At 53.5% G+C, this 21,240-nt stretch overlaps 1 protein-coding gene across 1 annotated transcript in view; it reads left to right on the top strand.

The window, feature by feature from the left end:
- The first annotated feature begins 208 nt into the window (after positions 1–208).
- The window catches only part of LOC141077988 (protein bassoon-like), a 104,052-nt gene continuing 83,020 nt past the window's right edge, over positions 209–21,240 (top strand). Inside the window, exon 1 of the mRNA XM_073564779.1 lies at positions 209–492. Within this exon, the coding sequence (XP_073420880.1) occupies positions 347–492 (146 nt within the window). The 5' untranslated portion in view covers positions 209–346. The remainder of the gene's footprint in view (positions 493–21,240) is intronic.

Raw genomic sequence — 21,240 nt, 5'->3', positions numbered from 1 at the left:
TCTCTCCCTCTCTCTCTCTCTCTCTCCCTCTCTCTCTCTCCTTCTCTCTCCCTCTCTCTCCCTCTCTCCCCCCTCTCTCCCTCTCCCTCTCCCTCTGCCTCTCTCTCTCTCTCTCCCTCTCTCTCTTTCTCTCTCTCTCCCTCTCTCTCTCTCTCTCCCTCTCTTTCTCTCCCTCTCCCTCTCCCTCCCTCTCTCTCTCTCTGCGCGCTCCCGGCGGTCACGTGACGGCAGGCGGGGGCGCGCAGGGCCGGGATGGCGGAGCTCGGTGTCGGGCTGTGACGCTCCGTCCTCCGTTGCTCGCAGTCTCCGCTCCCGTTTTGCCTTCTCTCCGCACACGCAGCGCGGCATGGGGAACGAGGCGAGCCTGGAGGCCGAGGAGGGCGGCGGGGCGGCCGTGCAGCCTCTCCCCAGCCCCGGAGCTTCAGCACCAGCGAGAGGCGGACAGCTCCCCGGGCCCAGCGGCAGCGCCGGAGCCAGGCTGGGGGACATCAGGTGAGAGGCACCGGGGGGGCGAGATACGGGGGGGGAGGGGGGACTGGGCCCGATATACCGGGGGGGGGGCGAGATACGGGGGGGGGGGGACTGGGCCCGATATACCGGGGGGGGCGAGATACGGGGGGGGGGGGACTGGGCCCGATATACCGGGGGGGGGCGAGATACGGGAGGGAGGGGGGGACTGGGCCCCGATATACCGGAGGGGACGAGATACGGGGGGGGGGGGGGACTGGGCCCGATATACCGGGGGGGGCGAGATACGGGAGGGAGGGGGGACTGGGCCCGATATACCGGGGGGGACGAGATACGGGGGGGGGGGGGACTGGGCCCGATATACCGGGGGGGGCGAGATACGGGGGGGAGGGGGGGACTGGGCCCGATATACCGGGGGGGGCGAGATACGGGAGGGAGGGGGGACTGGGCCCGATATACCGGGGGGGGGGGGGGGGGCGAGATACGGGAGGGAGGGGGGACTGGGCCCGATTATACCGGGGGGGGCGAGATACGGGGGGGGAGGGGGGACTGGGCCCGATATACCGGGGGGGGGCGAGATACGGGGGGGAGGGGGGACTGGGCCCGATATACCGGGGGGGGGCGAGATACGGGAGGGAGGGGGGGACTGGGCCCGATATACCGGGGGGGGGCGAGATACGGGGGGGGGGGGGACTGGGCCCGATATACCGGGGGGGGCGAGATACGGGGGGGGGGGGACTGGGCCCGATATACCGGGGGGGGCGAGATACGGGAGGGGGGGGGACTGGGCCCGATATACCGGGGGGGACGAGATACGGGGGGGGGGGGGACTGGGCCCGATATACCGGGGGGGGGCGAGATACGGGAGGGAGGGGGGACTGGGCCCGATATACCGGGGGGGACGAGATACGGGGGGGGGGGGGGACTGGGCCCGATATACCGGGGAGGGGGCGAGATACGGGGGGGAGGGGGGACTGGGCCCGATATACCGGGGGGGGGCGAGATACGGGAGGGAGGGGGGGACTGGGCCCGATATACCGGGGGGGACGAGATACGGGGGGGGGGGGACTGGGCCCGATATACCGGGGGGGAGCGAGATACGGGGGGGAGGGGGGACTGGGCCCGATATACCGGGGGGGGCGAGATACGGGAGGGAGGGGGGACTGGGCCCGATATACCGGGGGGGGGGCGAGATACGGGAGGGAGGGGGGACTGGGCCCCTATATACCGGGGGGGGCGAGATACGGGAGGGAGGGGGGACTGGACCCGATATACCGGGGGGGGGGGCGAGATACGGGAGGGAGGGGGGACTGGGCCCGATATACCGGGGGGGGCGAGATACGGGGGGGGAGGGGGGACTGGGCCCGATATACCGGGGGGGACGAGATACGGGGGGGGACTGGGCCCGATATACCGGGGGGGGGCGAGATACGGGAGGGAGGGGGGGACTGGGCCCGATATACCGGGGGGGGGGCGAGATACGGGGGGGGACTGGGCCCGATATACCGGGGGGGACGAGATACGGGGGGGGACTGGGCCCGATATACCGGGGGGGACGAGATACGGGGGTGGCGACTGGACCCGATATACCGGGGGGGACAAGATACGGGAGGGAGGGGGGACTGGGCCCGATATACTGGGGGGGGACGAGATACGGGGGGGGGGACTGGGCCCGATATACCGGGGGGGACTGGGCTCGATATACCGGGGGGGGACGAGATACGGGAGGGAGGGGGGACTGGGCCCGATATACCGGGGGGGGGACGAGATACGGGAGGGAGTGGGGACTGGGCCCGATATACCGGGGGGGGACGAGATACGGGGGGGGACTGGGCCCGATATACCGGGGGGGGGGGGGGACGAGATACGGGGACTGGGGCCCGATATACCGGTGGGGGGGACGAGATACTTGGCACTGGGGCCCACTTTACCAGTGGGGGTGACAAGATGCGGGGTATTAGGGCCCGATATACCGGTGGGGGGGGGACGAGATATGGGGGACTGGGGCCCGATATACCGGGGGGGACGAGATACTGGGGACTGGGGCCCGATATACCGGGGGGGGACGACATACTGGGGACTGGGTTCCGATATACCGGGGGGGGGGACGACATACTGGGGACTGGGTTCCGATATACCGGGGGGGGGACGAGGTACGGGGGACTGTGGCCCGATATTCCGGGGGGGACGAGATACGGGGGACTGGGGCCCGATATACTGGGGGGGACGAGATACGGAAGGGGGGGACGATAGCACGAGATACGGAGGGGGGACGGGAGACGAGGGCCAGAGATATGGGGGGGACTAGATACGGGGGGCTCTATAGTGGAGAAGGAAGATGCTGGAGCTCTATAGTGAAGTAGGGAGGAAGATGCTGGAGCTCTATAGTGAAGGAGGGAGGAAGATGCTGGAGCTCTATAGTGAAGGAGGGAGGAAGATGCTGGAGCTCTATAGTGGAGAAGGAAGATGCTGGAGCTCTATAGTGAAGTAGGGAGGAAGATGCTGGAGCTCTATAGTGAAGTAGGGAGGAAGATGCTGGAGCTCTATAGTGAAATAGGGAGGAAGATGCTGGAGCTCTATAGTGAAGGAGGGAGGAAGATGCTGGAGCTCTATAGTGAAGGAGGGAGGAAGATGCTGGAGCTCTATAGTGAAGGAGGGAGGAAGATGCTGGAGCTCTATAGTGAAGGAGGGAGAAAGATGCTGGAGCTCTATAGTGAAGGAGGGAGGAAGATGCTGGAGCTCTATAGTGAAGGCGGGAGGAAGATGCTGGAGCTCTATAGTGAAGGCGGGAGGAAGATGCTGGAGCTCTATAGTGAAGGAGGGAGGAAGATGCTGGAGCTCTATAGTGAAGGAGGGAGGAAGATGCTGGAGCTCTATAGTGAAGGAGGGAGGAAGATGCTGGAGCTCTATAGTGAAGGAGGGAGAAAGATGCTGGAGCTCTATAGTGAAGGAGGGAGGAAGATGCTGGAGCTCTATAGTGAAGGCGGGAGGAAGATGCTGGAGCTCTATAGTGAAGGAGGGAGGAAGATGCTGGAGCTCTATAGTGAAGGAGGGAGGAAGATGCTGGAGCTCTATAGTGAAGGCGGGAGGAAGATGCTGGAGCTCTATAGTGAAGGCGGGAGGAAGATGCTGGAGCTCTATAGTGAAGGAGGGAGGAAGATGCTGGAGCTCTATAGTGAAGGCGGGAGGAAGATGCTGGAGCTCTATAGTGAAGGCGGGAGGAAGATGCTGGAGCTCTATAGTGAAGGAGGGAGGAAGATGCTGGAGCTCTATAGTGAAGGAGGGAGGAAGATGCTGGAGCTCTATAGTGAAGGAGGGAGAAAGATGCTGGAGCTCTGTAGTGAAGGAGGGAGGAAGATGCTGGAGCTCTATAGTGAAGGAGGGAGGAAGATGCTGGAGCGCTATAGTGAAGGAGGGAGGAAGATGCTGGAGCTCTATAGTGAAGGAGGGAGAAAGATGCTGGAGCTCTATAGTGAAGGAGGGAGAAAGATGCTGGAGCTCTATAGTGAAGGAGGGAGGAAGATGCTGGAGCTCTATAGTGAAGGAGGGAGGAAGATGCTGGAGCTCTATAGTGAAGGAGGGAGGAAGATGCTGGAGCTCTATAGTGAAGGAGGGAGGAAGATGCTGGAGCTCTATAGTGAAGGAGGGAGAAAGATGCTGGAGCTCTATAGTGAAGGAGGGAGGAAGATGCTGGAGCTCTATAGTGAAGGAGGGAGAAAGATGCTGGAGCTCTATAGTGAAGTAGGGAGGAAGATGCTGGAGCTCTATAGTGAAGGAGGGAGGAAGATGCTGGAGCTCTATAGTGAAGGAGGGAGGAAGATGCTGGAGCTCTATAGTGAAGGAGGGAGAAAGATGCTGGAGCTCTATAGTGAAGTAGGGAGGAAGATGCTGGAGCTCTATAGTGAAGGAGGGAGGAAGATGCTGGAGCTCTATAGTGAAGTAGGGAGGAAGATGCTGGAGCTCTATAGTGAAGGAGGGAGGAAGATGCTGGAGCTCTATAGTGAAGGAGGGAGAAAGATGCTGGAGCTCTATAGTGAAGTAGGGAGGAAGATGCTGGAGCTCTATAGTGAAGTAGGGAGGAAGATGCTGGAGCTCTATAGTGAAGGAGGGAGGAAGATGCTGGAGCTCTATAGTGAAGTAGGGAGGAAGATGCTGGAGCTCTATAGTGAAGGAGGGAGGAAGATGCTGGAGCTCTATAGTGAAGGAGGGAGAAAGATGCTGGAGCTCTATAGTGAAGGAGGGAGAAAGATGCTGGAGCTCTATAGTGAAGGAGGGAGGAAGATGCTGGAGCTCTATAGTGAAGGAGGGAGGAAGATGCTGGAGCTCTGTAGTGAAGGAGGGAGGAAGATGCTGGAGCTCTGTAGTGAAGGAGGGAGAAAGATGCTGGAGCTCTATAGTGAAGGAGGGAGGAAGATGCTGGAGCTCTATAGTGAAGGAGGGAGGAAGATGCTGGAGCTCTATAGTGAAGGAGGGAGGAAGATGCTGGAGCTCTGTAGTGAAGGAGGGAGGAAGATGCTGGAGCTCTATAGTGAAGGAGGGAGGAAGATGCAGGAGCTCTATAGTGGAGAAAGAAGATGGTTGTTGTTCTCTTCTCCTGTGACATAGGAGCTCCCCTTTATTTTCTCTGGTTTCTCTTTCTGACCGTGCTGAGCACCCGGTGCTGTGATGGGATGGACATCTGGGAGTGACATGAAGCGTTGTAGGGTGGCAGTAGGACATCTCCCATTGACCCATCTCATATTATGGGTTGTGCTCTTGGAGCTGTGTAATCAGTCTGTTATAGTAATGGGGTCAGGTTTGGGCTTCATGAATTTACATGAATGTGCAGTTCACATGGTTCTCCACAAGTGAGCGCTGGTCATCCTCCTATGACTCTTGTGACTGTTCCCCAGGTGGAGTCCTGTGTCAGGTTTCATCTCGTAGAGCAGATCCATGCCATGGATGAATCCAGCCACAGTGTCTGGTTTGGGAGAGGGTGAAGGATCTGCTCTGGCTTTGCATCATCTCTACTTCTGGGCCTAAGAGTTGTGGGTCTTCACTTCTAATCATGTAGGAAACCAAAACAAGCACACCTCTGATTTATTTTTGCATATTGTTGAAAAGTAATGTTTTTAGTAAAATGTAAGGCTTGAATATAATGCAACAATGATGCAGGACTCGCGGATACATGAGAAATTACTGCAGGACACAACGATGCAAGGCACAACGCAGGAGACAATGACACAAGACGTAGGACACATGGAGGCAAGACACAACGCAGGAGACAATGACACAAGATGCAGGACACGTGGAAACAAGACAACGCAGAAGTCCATGACACAAGACGCAGAACACATGGAGGCAAGACAACGCAGGAGTCAATGACACAAGATGCAGAACACATGGAAGTAAGACACAACACAGTAGACAATGACACAAAACGCAGGACACATGCAGACAAGACAACGCAGTAGACAATGACACAAGACGCAGGACACATGGAGACAAGACAACGCAGAAGTCCATGACACAAGACGCAGAACACATGGAAGCAAGACACAACGCAGTAGACAATGACACAAGACGCAGGACACATGCAGACAAGACAACGCAGGAGTCAATGACACAAGACGCAGAACACATGGAGGCAAGACGCAACGCTGGAGTCAATGAAACAAAACGCAGAACACATGGAACCAAGACACAACACAGGAGACAATGACACAAGACGTAGAACACATGGAGGCAAGACACAACACAGGAGTCAATGACACAAGACGCAGGACACATGGAGGCAAGACACATCGCAGGAGACAATGACACAAAACGCAGAACATATGGAGGCAAGACGCAACGCTGGAGTCAATGACACAAAACGCAGAACACATGGAGGCAAGACACATCGCAGGAGACAATGACACAAGACGCCGAACACATGGAGCCAAGACACAACGCAGGAGTCAATGACACAAGACGCAGAACACATGGAGGCAAGACGCAACGCTGGAGTCAATGACACAAGACGCAGGACACATGGAGGCAAGACACATCGCAGGAGACAATGACACAAGACGCCGAACACATGGAGCCAAGACACAACACAGGAGTCAATGACACAAGACGCAGGACACATGGAGGCAAGACACATCGCAGGAGACAATGACACAAGACGCCGAACACATGGAGCCAAGACACAACGCAGGAGTCAATGACACAAAACGCAGAACACATGGAGCCAAGACACAACACAGGAGTCAATGACACAAGACGCAGGACACATGGAGGCAAGACACAACACAGGAGACAATGACACAAGACGCAGAACACATGGAGGCAAGACACAACGCAGGAGACAATGACACAAGACGCAGGACACATGGAGCCAAGACACAACGCTGGAGTCAATGACACAAGACGCAGAACACATGGAGCCAAGACACAACACAGGAGTCAATGACACAAGACGCAGGACACATGGAGGCAAGACACATCGCAGGAGACAATGACACAAGACGCCGAACACATGGAGCCAAGACACAACGCAGGAGTCAATGACACAAAACGCAGAACACATGGAGCCAAGACACAACACATGAGTCAATGACACAAGACGCAGGACACATGGAGGCAAGACACAACACAGGAGACAATGACACAAGACGCAGAACACATGGAGGCAAGACGCAACGCAGGAGACAATGACACAAGACGCAGGACACATGGAGGCAAGACACAACACAGGAGTCAATGACACAAGACGCAGGACACATGGAGGCAAGACACAACACAGGAGACAATGACACAAGACGCAGAACACATGGAGGCAAGACACAACGCAGGAGACAATGACACAAGACGCAGGACACATGGAGGCAAGACACAACACAGGAGTCAATGACACAAGACGCAGGACACATGGAGGCAAGACACAACACAGGAGACAATGACACAAGACGCAGAACACATGGAGGCAAGACACAACGCAGGAGACAATGACACAAGACGCAGGACACATGGAGGCAAGACACAACACAGGAGACAATGACACAAGACGCAGGACACATGGAGGCAAGACACAACACAGGAGTCAATGACACAAGACGCAGAACACATGGAGGCAAGACACAACACAGGAGACAATGACACAAAACGCAGAACACATGGAAGCAAGACACAACGCAGGAGACAATGACACAAGATGCAGGACACGTGGAAACAAGACAACGCAGAAGTCCATGACACAAGACGCAGAACACATGGAGGTAAGACAACACAGGAGTCAATGACACAAGACGCAGAACACATGGAAGCAAGACACAACGCAGTAGACAATGACACAAGACGCAGGACACATGGAGGCAAGACAACGCAGGAGTCAATGACACAAGACGCAGAAAACATGGAACCAAGACACAACACAGGAGACAATGACACAAGACGCAGAACACATGGAGGCAAGACACAACACAGGAGTTAATGACACAAGACGCAGGACACATGGAGGCAAGACACATCGCAGGAGACAATGACACAAGACGCCGAACACATGGAGTCAAGACACAACGCAGGAGTCAATGACACAAAACGCAGAACATATGGAGGCAAGACAACGCAGGAGTCAATGACACAAGACACAGAACACATGGAGGCAAGACGCAACGCTGGAGTCAATGACACAAAACGCAGAACACATGGAGGCAAGACACAACGCAGGAGACAATGACACAAGACGCAGGACACATGGAGCCAAGACACAACACAGGAGTCAATGACACAAGACGCAGGACACATGGAGGCAAGACACAACACAGGAGACAATGACACAAGACGCAGAACACATGGAGGCAAGACACAACACAGGAGACAATGACACAAGACGCAGGACACATGGAACCAAGACACAGCACAGGAGACAATGACACAAGACGCAGGACACATGGAGGCAAGACACAACGCAGGAGTGAATGACACAAGATGCAGAACACATGGAGGCAAGACAGAATGGCACCACCAAAGCTTCGTTATTTCATCCGAGTTCGGACGCTAGAGTGCGGAAGCGTACCGCATATTGTCCCACAGATAAAATAGGACTGACGTAAATGGAAAAGAGCTGAAGCTGAAGAGGTGGTTTGCCTGGGTTCATCAAATACTTTGCGAAAAGCCTCAAAGAATGCAGGCAAATTGGAGATGATTGGGTCCCCTCTCTCCCATAATGGGTTCAACCACGCCAGGGCCTCGACTCCTAGGTGTGACATAAGGAATGCCAGCTTTGCTCGGTCCAACCGGAAGTGGTGAGGAAGGAGTTCAAAATGTAGCCGCCACTGATTAATAAACCCGCAGAAGAGCTTCGGATTGCCGTGAAAGCGTGGTGAAGCTGCGAGTTGGGGACCTGGATCTCGAACTAAGCAGACAGTCTGGGAAGTCTCTGGAGAAGACACGGCTGCTTCAACATGCTGGAACTCTAGAGAGATGTTTAAGGCCTCCAACTTGATAGTCAGGGACTGCAAGTACAAGGACAGCTTTTCCTCTGCATCTTTCTGTTGGCAAAGCTCTCCATGCATGGTCCGAACAGGCAGGATCCGGGGTCCAGCAGGCTCCATGGCCTGAGCAAATTGTCACGGACGTGGTTTGTGGAACCACTGTACCATGGACCGCTGAGAGCCTGGAGGAGTGTGACTAAGCGAGCCCCGGACTGTTCACTAGAGCCTCTGATGATGAGATTAGACTTTCCTCCCAGTGAATGCCTGGTGCCACTCCAGGACAGACCAACGGTTGCACAGCAGCTGGACCAGAAGGACAGACTGGATGGAGCAGCAGGCAGAGTTTGAATCAGAGTGCAGCAGACAGAGTTCACATCTGAGTGCAGCAGACAGGGTCTGCACCAGAGTGCAGCAGGCAGAATCTGCACCAGAGTGCAGCAGGGACTGGTATGCAACCTTACAAAACATAGACTGCAAAACAGGAAGGTTGCTCAGGCATCTCCCCAGTGGGGAGGAAGCAATATATATATAATGCCTCTCAGCCATTGGCTGTGGAAGAATTAGCAAGTGCACATGCTAGCCCTTTAAGAGGGTGTGAGGGCGCGCCCTAAGTAAATGGCTGGAAGCTCTGCTGGGGGCATGCAAAGCCTGGGGAAGGGAGGAACTGACCGCAGCGCGGGTGAGTGAAGTACCATGCCGGACACCCTGCCTGTCAGAGCAGGACTCCGGCGTGATACTAACAGCAAGACAACTCAGGAGACAAAGAGAAAAGATGCAGGACACATGGGGGCAAGATACAACACAAGAGTCAATGACACAAGACGCAGGACACATGGAGGCAAGACACAACACAGGAGTGAATGACACAAGACGCAGGACACATGGAGGCAAGACACAACGCAGGAGACAATGACACAAGACACAGGACACATGGAAGCAAGACACAACGCAGGAGTGAATGGCACAAGACGCAGGACACATGGAGGCAAGACACAACGCAGGAGACAATGACACAAGACGCAGGACACATGGAAGCAAGACACAACGCAGGAGTGAATGACACAAGACGCAGGACACATGGAGGCAAGACACAACGCAGGAGACAATGACACAAGACGCAGGACACATGGAGGCAAGACACAACGCAGGAGTGAATGACACAAGACGCAGGACACATGGGGGCAAGATACAACACAAGAGTCAATGACACAAGACGCAGGACACATGGAGGCAAGACACAACGCAGGAGTGAATGACACAAGACGCAGGACACATGGAGGCAAGACACAACGCAGGAGACAATGACACAAGACACAGGACACATGGAAGCAAGACACAACGCAGGAGTGAATGGCACAAGACGCAGGACACATGGAGGCAAGACACAACGCAGGAGACAATGACACAAGACACAGGACACATGGAAGCAAGACACAACGCAGGAGTGAATGACAAGATGCAGGACACATGGAGGCAAGACACAACACAGGAGTCAATGACACAAGACGCAGGACACATGGAGGCAAGACACAACGCAGGAGACAATGATACAAGACACAGGACACATGGAAGCAAGACACAACGCAGAAGTCAATGACACAAGACGCAGGACACATGGAGGCAAGACACAACACAGGAGTCAATGACACAAGACGCAGGACACATGAAGGCAAGACACAACGCAGGAGTGAATGACACAAGACGCAGGACACATGGAGGCAAGACACAACGCAGGAGACAATGACACAAGACACAGGACACATGGAAGCAAGACACAACGCAGAAGTCAATGACACAAGACGCAGGACACATGGAGGCAAGACACAACGCAGGAGACAATGACACAAGACGCAGGACACATGGAGGCAAGACAACACAGGAGACAATGACACAAGACGCAGGACACATGGAGGCAAGACACAATGCAGGAGTCAATGACACAAGACACAGGACACATGGAAGCAAGACACAATGCAGGAGTGAATGACACAAGACGCAGGACACATGGAGGCAAGACACAATGCAGGAGACAATGACACAAGACACAGGACACATGGAAGCAAGACACAACGCAGAAGTCAATGACACAAGACGCAGGACACATGGAGGCAAGACACAACGCAGGAGACAATGACACAAGACGCAGGACACATGGAGGCAAGACAACACAGGAGACAATGACACAAGACGCAGGACACATGGAGGCAAGACAACGCAGGAGACAATGACACAAGACGCAGGACACATGGAGGCAAGACACAACGCAGGAGTCAATGACACAGGACACATGGAAGCAAGACACAATGCAGGAGTGAATGACACAAGACGCAGGACACATGGAGGCAAGACACAACGCAGGAGACAATGACACAAGACACAGGACACATGGAAGCAAGACACAACGCAGAAGTCAATGACACAAGACGCAGAACACATGGATGCAAGACACAACGCAGGAGACAATGACACAAGACGCAGGACACATGGAGGCAAGACAACACAGGAGACAATGACACAAGATGCAGGACACATGGAGGCAAGACAACGCAGGAGACAATGACACAAGACGCAGGACACATGGAGGCAAGACACAACGCAGGAGTGAATGACACAAGACGCAGGACACATGGAGGCAAGACACAACACAGGAGTCAATGACACAAGACGCAGGACACATGGAGGCAAGACACAACACAGGAGTCAATGACACAAGACGCAGGACACATGGAGGCAAGACACAACGCAGGAGACAATGACACAAGACGCAGGACACATGGAGGCAAGACAAAACGCAGGAGTGAATGGCACAAGACGCAGGACACATGGAGGCAAGACACAACACAGGAGTCAATGACACAAGACGCAGAACACATGGAGGCAAGACACAACGCAGAAGTCAATGACACAAGACGCAGGACACATGGAAGCAAGACACAATGCAGAAGTCAATGACACAAGACGCAGGACACATGGAGGCAAGACACAACGCAGGAGTGAATGACACAAGACGCAGGACACATGGAAGCTAGACACAACGCAGAAGTCAATGACACAAGACGCAGGACACATGGAGGCAAGACACAACACAGGAGACAATGACACAAGACGCAGCACACATGGAGGCAAGACAACACAGGAGACAATGACACAAGACGCAGGACACATGGAGGCAAGACACAACACAGGAGTCAATGACACAAGACACAGGACACATGGAGGCAAGACACAACGCAGAAGTCAATGACACAAGACGCAGGACACATGGAAGCTAGACACAACGCAGAAGTCAATGACACAAGACGCAGGACACATGGAGGCAAGACACAACACAGGAGACAATGACACAAGACGCAGGACACATGGAGGCAAGACAACACAGGAGACAATGACACAAGACGCAGGACACATGGAGGCAAGACAACACAGGAGACAATGACAAGACGCAGTACACATGGAGGCAACACTCAACACAGGAGACAATGATACAAGACGCAGGACACATGGAGGCAAGACACAACACAGGAGACAATGACACAAGACGCAGGACACATGGAGGCAAGACACAACGCAGAAGTCAATGACACAAGACGCAGGACACATGGAGGCAAGACACAACGCAGAAGTCAATGACACAAGACGCAGGACACATGGAGGCAAGACACAACACAGGAGTCAATGACACAAGACACAGGACACATGGAGGCAAGACACAACGCAGAAGTCAATGACACAAGACGCAGGACACATGGAAGCTAGACACAACGCAGAAGTCAATGACACAAGACGCAGGACACATGGAGGCAAGACACAACACAGGAGACAATGACACAAGACGCAGGACACATGGAGGCAAGACAACACAGGAGACAATGACACAAGACGCAGGACACATGGAGGCAAGACACAACGCAGGAGACAATGACACAAGATGCAGGACACATGGAGGCAACACAACAGAGGAGACAATGACAGCTAAAAAAAAGCTAATTTCAGCTGGATCCGTTTTTTAGCATTGACATCTATTGAAGAAGGATCCGTTAATAATCCATTGTTTTTCTTTTATTTGTATAGGATCCGTTTTTTGCTTAATGGTTAGTTTCATATGGGAGAACAAGCGATGGCTGATTAACGGATCGGGATGATTACTGGCCATGTGACCATGGTGTGAGACTGGGATCAGCAATGAGAAAGGGATGGTCAGTAGTCAGGGACGGTCACAGAAAGCATTGTTTTCATGATATTTACATGTGATGGAGCAGGTCTGGATGTGACTGGAGGTTAATCTATAAAGTCCTGGTAGATCCATATATAATTACAGATGTTACAGATTGACAGTCCGCAGTGCTGATACCTTTTAATAGCTGAGGGAAAGGATGGTGGCAAATGTCAGCTTTGGAGTCTCCAGAGCAGATGTCTCATTCCATCTTTACCCTTTCTATTGTTTTTATCTTTATTGGCTAGCACAGTGCATAGATTCATTTGTCTTATATAATTACTGAACTGTAGGGAATGTTTTTGGCGTCTCACGTGGCTTACAGATCGGAGAGGTGAAGGTGGGCTTCAGAGGACGTGATGAGCGTGACTCGGGAATGCGATGAAGCCGATCCCACCGTCTCCTTCTGAGTTCTGAGTGGTCGCTCTTGCCTCCGGGGACATTGGGTGTTGGTTGGTTTTTGGAGGAGCAGGTCCTCCGCTTCAGATCTCCTTGTTCTAAACCCTCATCTTGTTGTGGGGAATAGATAGCTCAGCTGGGATCTTTGCTTTGGCACAAGCGTGTGGCTATGAAGTCACTTCAGCAGACTAGCAAGTTCCACATGAATATGGACACGGCATATTTATTGTGCACACTTGTTATTCAATGTTACACATGCCAAACATGAAATAAAACATCTAAGGCCGTCTGGCCACTAACTAACAATAGCAGGCTAACTACAAAATAAACCTATATAACAGCAAACAAGTCCATGTAATCTTACTGTGTCAGCTCCCAGCTCAGCAGACAAGATAGACTGAGAGATCCCAGCTCCTCCTGATTATATCAGCTGGACCAGTCAGGAAACCAAATCCTGGATTGAATTAGTGGAGGGGGAACTACCAGTCCTTTCCATGCTGATCACTAAGGAAACCAGGACTGGATTACAGTGAAATAAACTGGCTTCATCATCAGTACAGGGAGACATATGAAATGAAACGGGGAGAAATATACCTGTTTTCTAGTACCTCTCCCATTGGCACCTCACACACCCCCCTCCTCTGTTCGAGCCCGTGGGGTCAGACACGACGAGTCACCAAGCAGTGCGTTCTAGACAACGCATCTGCATTTCTGTGCGCTGTGCCCGCCCTGTGCTCAACGGAAAATTTAAATCCTTGTAATGCTAAGAACCAGCGTGTCACCCGCGCATTGCCTTCTTTTGCCCGGGACATCCACGTTAGGGGCGAATGGTCCGTCACTAGCCTAAACTGGCGACCTAGTAAATAATAGCGCAAGGTGCACAGGGCCCATTTCACAGCCAGGGCTTCCCGCTCAACTACACTGTAGTTCTTTTCTGCTCTCGTAAGCTTTCTGCTTAGATAGGCCACTGGGTGTTCCTCGCCATTTACTTCTTGAGACAAAACCGCGCCGAGGCCCAACCCAGAGGCGTCCGTTTGGACAATAAACTCCCGTTTAAAGTCTGGTGCAGCCAACACTGGTTGGTCACAGAGGACTGTTTTCAATCGCTGAAAGGCCTCCTCTGCTTCTGCATTCCACTTTATTGTGACAGATTTTGACCACTTAGTAAGATCTGTGAGAGGAGCTGCGATGGTCGCAAAATGTTTGATGAACCGCCTATAATAACCAACGATCCCTAAAAAAGCTCCACTCTGTTTTTTGGTTACCGGTCGTGGCCAATTTTGAATAGCGTCCACTTTATTGGCTTGAGGCTTCACGACGCCTCTCCCTATGCTATATCCCAGATAGCGAGCCTCTTCCAATCCCAACGTACATTTCTTGGGATTGGCAGTCAACCCAGCTGTTTTTAGGGAGTCTAAGACGGCTTGTACTTTTGACAAATGCGTGTCCCAGTCATCGCTAAAGATAATGATGTCGTCCAAGTACGCGGATGCATACTGGCCATGGGGTTTTAGGACAATATCCATTAGACGTTGGAAGGTGGCTGCGGCACCATGCAACCCAAATGGCATATCTCGGTACTGGAATAATCCCTGGGGCGTCACAAAGGCAGTTTTCTCTTTGGCTGATTCCGTGAGGGGAATCTGCCAATAATCTTTTGTTAAGTCAATAGTGGATATGTACCTGGCCGGACCCAGTCTCTCTATCAGTTAATCGACTCTTGGCATCAGGTAGGCATCGAATTTCGATACTTCATTTACTTTCCGAAAATCGTTACAAAATCGGATAGTCCCATCGGGTTTGGGCACCAGTACGATAGGGCTAGCCCAATCACTCCGGGACTCCTCAATGACCCCGAGCTCTAACATCTTCTTCACTTCCTGGGCAATGGCTTGTCTCCGAGCCTCCGGAATTCGATATGGTTTTAGCCGTACCCGCGCCTGTGGATCAGTAACAATGTCATGTTTAATTAGGTGAGTCCGGCCAGGAAGTTCCGAGAAAATATCTGCGTTCTTCTGTATGAACTCCCTGGTCTCTCGTTTTTGGCTTTCGGATAGCGTGTCTGCAATACCCACTTCTGGCGGAGCTACCTGGGGGTCCTTTACCTTAGAAGGTGGTGCCCCTCGAGGCCCATCCTCAAGGGCAGCTCCTGCCACCAGACTCTCCCTGTCCCGCCAGGCCTTAAGCAAGTTTATGTGGTATATTTGTTCAGGCTTTCTCTTGTCTGGTTGGTGTATCTTATAATTTACTTCACCTATTCGTTCCAGCACTTCGTATGGTCCCTGCCATTTCGCAAGGAATTTATTCTCTACGGTAGGCACCAATACCAACACCCTGTCTCCGGGTTGAAAGACTCGTGTTTTTGCCGCTCGGTTGTATACCGTGCTTTGGGCATGTTGTGCGCACTCTAAACACTCTTTAACTATTGGCATAACTGCTGCAATTTGGTCCTGCATAAGTGTTATGTGTTCAATTACACTGCGATAAGGAGTCACCTCTTGTTCCCAAGTCTCCTTGGCAATATCTAACAGGCCTCTAGGACAGCGCCCATAAACCAACTCAAAAGGTGAAAAGCCTGTGGAGGATTGGGGTACCTCACATATAGCGAACAGGAGGTATGGTAGTAGGGCATCCCAATCTCTCCCGTCCTTATCCACCACCCTTTTCAACATTCCCTTTAAGGTTTTGTTAAAGCGCTCCACCAAACCATCAGTCTGAGGGTAATATACTGAGTTACGCAAATGGGAGATTTATAGTAGTTTACATAAATCCTTAAGTATACGAGACATAAAGGGGGTCCCTTGATCCGTAAGTATCTCTTTCGGAATGCCGGTGCGGGAAAACATATTAACCAGCTCCTTTGAAATTGATTTCGCATTGGCATTCCGCAAGGGCACTGCTTCGGGATAACGCGTGGCATAATCCAATACTACCAAAATGTACTGATGACCCCTGGCAGATTTAACTAATGGACCGACTATATCCATTGCTATCCTCTCGAAGGGCACCTCTATTATTGGTAAGGGCACTAAGGGGCTTCTAAAATGTGACATAGGTGCGGTCAATTGACACGTAGGACATGACCGACAGTACTGGGTCACGTCCCCCACTAGACCCGGCCAAAAGAAACGTTGCAGAATACAGTGTTTTGTCTTTTCTACCGCCAGGTGTCCTCCCAAGGGATGTTTATGTGCCAACTCCAAAACTACCTGGCGAAAGGACTTAGGTACCACTAGTTGTTCTACCACCACCCCTCGCACCTTGTCTATGTGATACAACATATCCTGCTGCACCGCCACGTGTGGGAACTCGTTTTGAGCCCCTAGGTACAATGGTCTTCCCTCGGAGACCTTTATATTTCCCCACGCCCTTGCTAGAGTAGGATTCTGGTGCTGAGCGGTCCCGAACTTACCACGGGCCACCTCAAGATCAGGCATTTCTAAAACATCCTCTAGCTGGTCTGCCTCGCCTGCATACACAGCCAGAGGAGAGTCCACAGATTCTAGTACTTCCTCTGAGATGGGTTCTCCGTCGTCTTGCTGCAATGGTTCAGGGGCTAGCTCCGGAGTACCGTCTTCACCTAGAGGGTTCATGCCACTTTTGAAGTTCCACAAGTCCCAAAATAAGGGAAAGTCTCTCCCCAGGATTACACTGTGTCCCATAGACTTTATGACTGCCGCCTGATGTCTTTTGGTCCCTACTGGCATGGCAAGAGTAACCCAGGCAGTGGGATAGTTCTTAGTATCCCCATGGATGCAACTAATGCCCACGGTTAAGTTCGTTAGGGCGCTAGAGTCCACCAAACTGGCATGTACCAAAGTTACTTGACTGCCGGAATCCAAGACGGCATTCACACTATAACCGTCAACCTCGACGTGGCACATGTGTTGTTCATTTCCCGTGAGGGTCTCCGCCACACAGACTGACTGCACATATAACGAAAGACGCCTCATAGCATTACAGTCCATTGGCTCTGTAGTCATTGGGCAGTTAGCTGCTACATGGCCAAGCCCGCGACATCGCCAACATTGTATAGGCCCTTGTCTCCTTGATGGAGATCCCAGATGAGGTCTGCTGGCTTGATGTGAGACCGTACCACCTCCATAGTCCTTTGTAGGTCTGCTACCCTTCATTATGACGTTCTCTTCTTTTGAAGATGAAGTAGGTTTCGCAGGACTCTCCAGCGATTTCTTGGGGAGCCAGTGGGGTGCTAACGTCCCTTGGAGTAGGCTTTCAGAAGCATTGTAGCGTTCGACCATATTCACCAACTGGTCAGCGGTAGTTGGGTCACCCTGTCCAACCCACCTCTGGATCTTAGCGGGTAAGGACCGCAGGTACTTGTCTAGAACAACACGCTCCACCATCTGTACGGACGTCAAAGCCTCTGGTTGCAGCCATTTTTTTACTAGATGGATGAGATCATGCATTTGTGAGCGGGCTGGCTGATGCTCCACAAAATTCCATAAATGCACCCTCTGTGCGCGTACATACGTGCTTACTCCCAGCCTTGCCAGGATTTCACCTATGAGTTTGATATAGTCCATAGCATCCGCTCCACTCAGATCGTAATAGGCCTTTTGTGGATCTCCGCTCAGAAATGGAGCAACTACCTCAGCCCATCTGTCCAGTGGTAAGTGTTCACGTTCTGCAATACGTTCAAACACGGTGAGGTATGCTTCCACATCATCGTCTGCGGTCATTTTAAGCAAAGTCTTCTGTACGGCTTTCTGCGCACTAGCAGCGCTTTGTGCACGGTCTCCCTCATCTCGGGGTTGCCGAACCAAGGCCTGTTTTATTGCCTCCAACTGCTCTTGCTGCATCTGGTGTTGCTGCTCCAGAGCCTTCTGGAAGCAAGTATTAGTCTGCTGTTGTTGCACATTTGCTTGCAATAACTGCTTCACTAGTTCCTCCATATTACTGGACTCTTGGCTCTTCAAAAGCGCAAAAGCTTTCAGCCCGGACATACACAGCGCTTTCTCTGCAGTCACAGTCCAGCAGCCACAAGTGCCCGCATTCGAAACACCATTTGTGGGGACTAGATAGCTCAGCTAGGATCTTTGCTTTGGCACAAGCGTGTGGCTATGAAGTCACTTCAGCAGACTAGCAAGTTCCACATGAATATGGACACGGCATATTTATTGTGCACACTTGTTATTCAATGTTACACATGCCAAACATGAAATAAAACATCTAAGGCCGTCTGGCCACTAACTAACAATAGCAGGCTAACTACAAAATAAACCTATATAACAGCAAACAAGTCCATGTAATCTTACTGTGTCAGCTCCCAGCTCAGCAGACGAGATAGACTGAGAGATCCCAGCTCCTCCTGATTATATCAGCTGGACCGGTCAGGAAACCAAAACCTGGATTGAATAAGTGGAGGGGGAACTACCAGTCCTTTCCATGCTGATCACTAAGGAAACCAGGACTGGATTACAGTGAAATAAACTGGCTTCATCATCAGTACAGGGAGACATATGAAATGAAACGGGGAGAAACATACCTGTTTTCTAGTACCTCTCCCCTTGGCACCTCACATGTGTTACACATGTTGATGATCCATAATTATTTGCATTGTGGAGAATTGCAGCATGCTATAGCTGTCGCAGATCCATTGTTAACGTCCTCCATTATGTTCTGTGGACCTGGGAGAAATGCAGGACGTGACATTATTGGCAGCCAGAACCAGCCTACGTTGGGCGTGGGTACGAAGGTGACATCTCAATGGGTGGCAGAGCTGAGTTCATTAATGAATTTCCAAGTGAGAATCCGTAATGTGGAGCCGCCGCCGTTCTCTCAGATACAATATGACGGCAGTCATCACGGAACGCTACTGCGTCAAGCTGAATGCATTCCCCGAGAGCGATCAGACGGAGCGGCAGACACTCACTGACGGAGGAGCAGACGCTCACTGACAGAGCCGCAGACGCTCACTGACGGAGCCGCAGACGCTCACTGACTGAGCCGCAGACGCTCACTGACGAAGGAGCAGACGCTCACTGACGGAACCGCAGACGCTCACTGACAAAGAAGCAGACGCTCACTGACTGAGCCGCAGACGCTCACTGACGGAGGAGCAGACGCTCACTGACGGAGCCGCAGACGCTCACTGACGGAGCCGCAGACGCTCACTGACGGAGCCGCAGACGCTCACTGACAGCCGCAGACGCTCACTGACGGAGCCGCAGACGCTCACTGACGGAGCCGCAGACGCTCACTGACGGAACCGCAGACGCTCACTGACAAAGAAGCAGACGCTCACTGACTGAGCCGCAGACGCTCACTGACGGAGGAGCAGACGCTCACTGACGGAGCCGCAGACGCTCACTGACGGAGCCGCAGACGCTCACTGACGGAGCCGCAGACGCTCACTGACTGAGCCGCAGACGCTCACTGACGGAGCCGCAGACGCTCACTGACTGAGCCGCAGACGCTCACTGACGGAGCCGCAGACGCTCACTGACGGAACCGCAGACGCTCACTGACAAAGAAGCAGACGCTCACTGACTGAGCCGCAGACGCTCACTGACAGAGGAGCAGACGCTCACTGACGGAGCCGCAGACGCTCACTGACGGAGCCGCAGACGCTCACTGACTGAGCCGCAGACGCTCACTGACGGAGCCGCAGACGCTCACTGACGGAACCGCAGACGCTCACTGACAAAGAAGCAGACGCTCACTGACTGAGCCGCAGACGCTCACTGACGGAGGAGCAGACGCTCACTGACGGAGCCGCAGACGCTCACTGACGGAGCCGCAGACGCTCACTGACGGAGGAGCAGATGCTCACTGACGGAGCCGCAGACGCTCACTGATGGAGCCGCAGGTGCTCACTGACGGACCCCAGACGCTCACTGACGGAGCCGCAGACGCTCACTGATGGAGCCGCAGGCGCTCACTGACAGAGGAGCAGACGCTCACTGACGGAGCCGCAGACGCTCACTGACGGAGCCGCACCGCCGACGCTCACTGACGGAGCCGCAGACGCTCACTGTCGGACCCCCAGACGCTCACTGACGGAGCCGCAGACGCTCACTGATGGAGCCGCAGACGCTCACTGACGAAGGAGCAGACGCTCACTGACGGAACCGCAGACGCTCACTGACAAAGAAGCAGACGCTCACTGACTGAGCCGCAGACGCTCACTGACGGAGGAGCAGACGCTCACTGATGGAGCCGCAGACGCTCACTGACGGAGCCGCAGACGCTCACTGACGAAGGAGCAGACGCTCACTGACGGAGCCGCAGACGCTCACTGATGGAGCCGCAGACGCTCACTGACGAAGGAGCAGACGCTCACTGACGAAGCCGCAGACGCTCACTGACGAAGGAGCAGACGCTCACTGACGGAACCGCAGACGCTCACTGACAAAGAAGCAGACGCTCACTGACTGAGCCGCAGACGCTCACTGACGGAGGAGCAGACGCTCACTGACGGAGCCGCAGACGCTCACTGACGGAGCCGCAGACGCTCACTGACGGAGCCGCAGACGCTCACTGACAGCCGCAGACGCTCACTGACGGAGCCGCAGACGCTCACTGACGGAGCCGCAGACGCTCACTGACAAAGAAGCAGACGCTCACTGACTGAGCCGCAGACGCTCACTGACGGAGGAGCAGACGCTCACTGACGGAGCCGCAGACGCTCACTGACGGAGCCGCAGACGCTCACTGACGGAGCCGCAGACGCTCACTGAC

Source organism: Dendrobates tinctorius, unplaced genomic scaffold, assembly GCF_039654945.1.
Source record: "Dendrobates tinctorius isolate UK_male_01 unplaced genomic scaffold, ASM3965494v1 ptg000487l, whole genome shotgun sequence".
Taxonomy (NCBI): Eukaryota; Metazoa; Chordata; class Amphibia; order Anura; family Dendrobatidae; genus Dendrobates; species Dendrobates tinctorius.
This window is presented reverse-complemented; position numbering and strand designations above follow the sequence as displayed.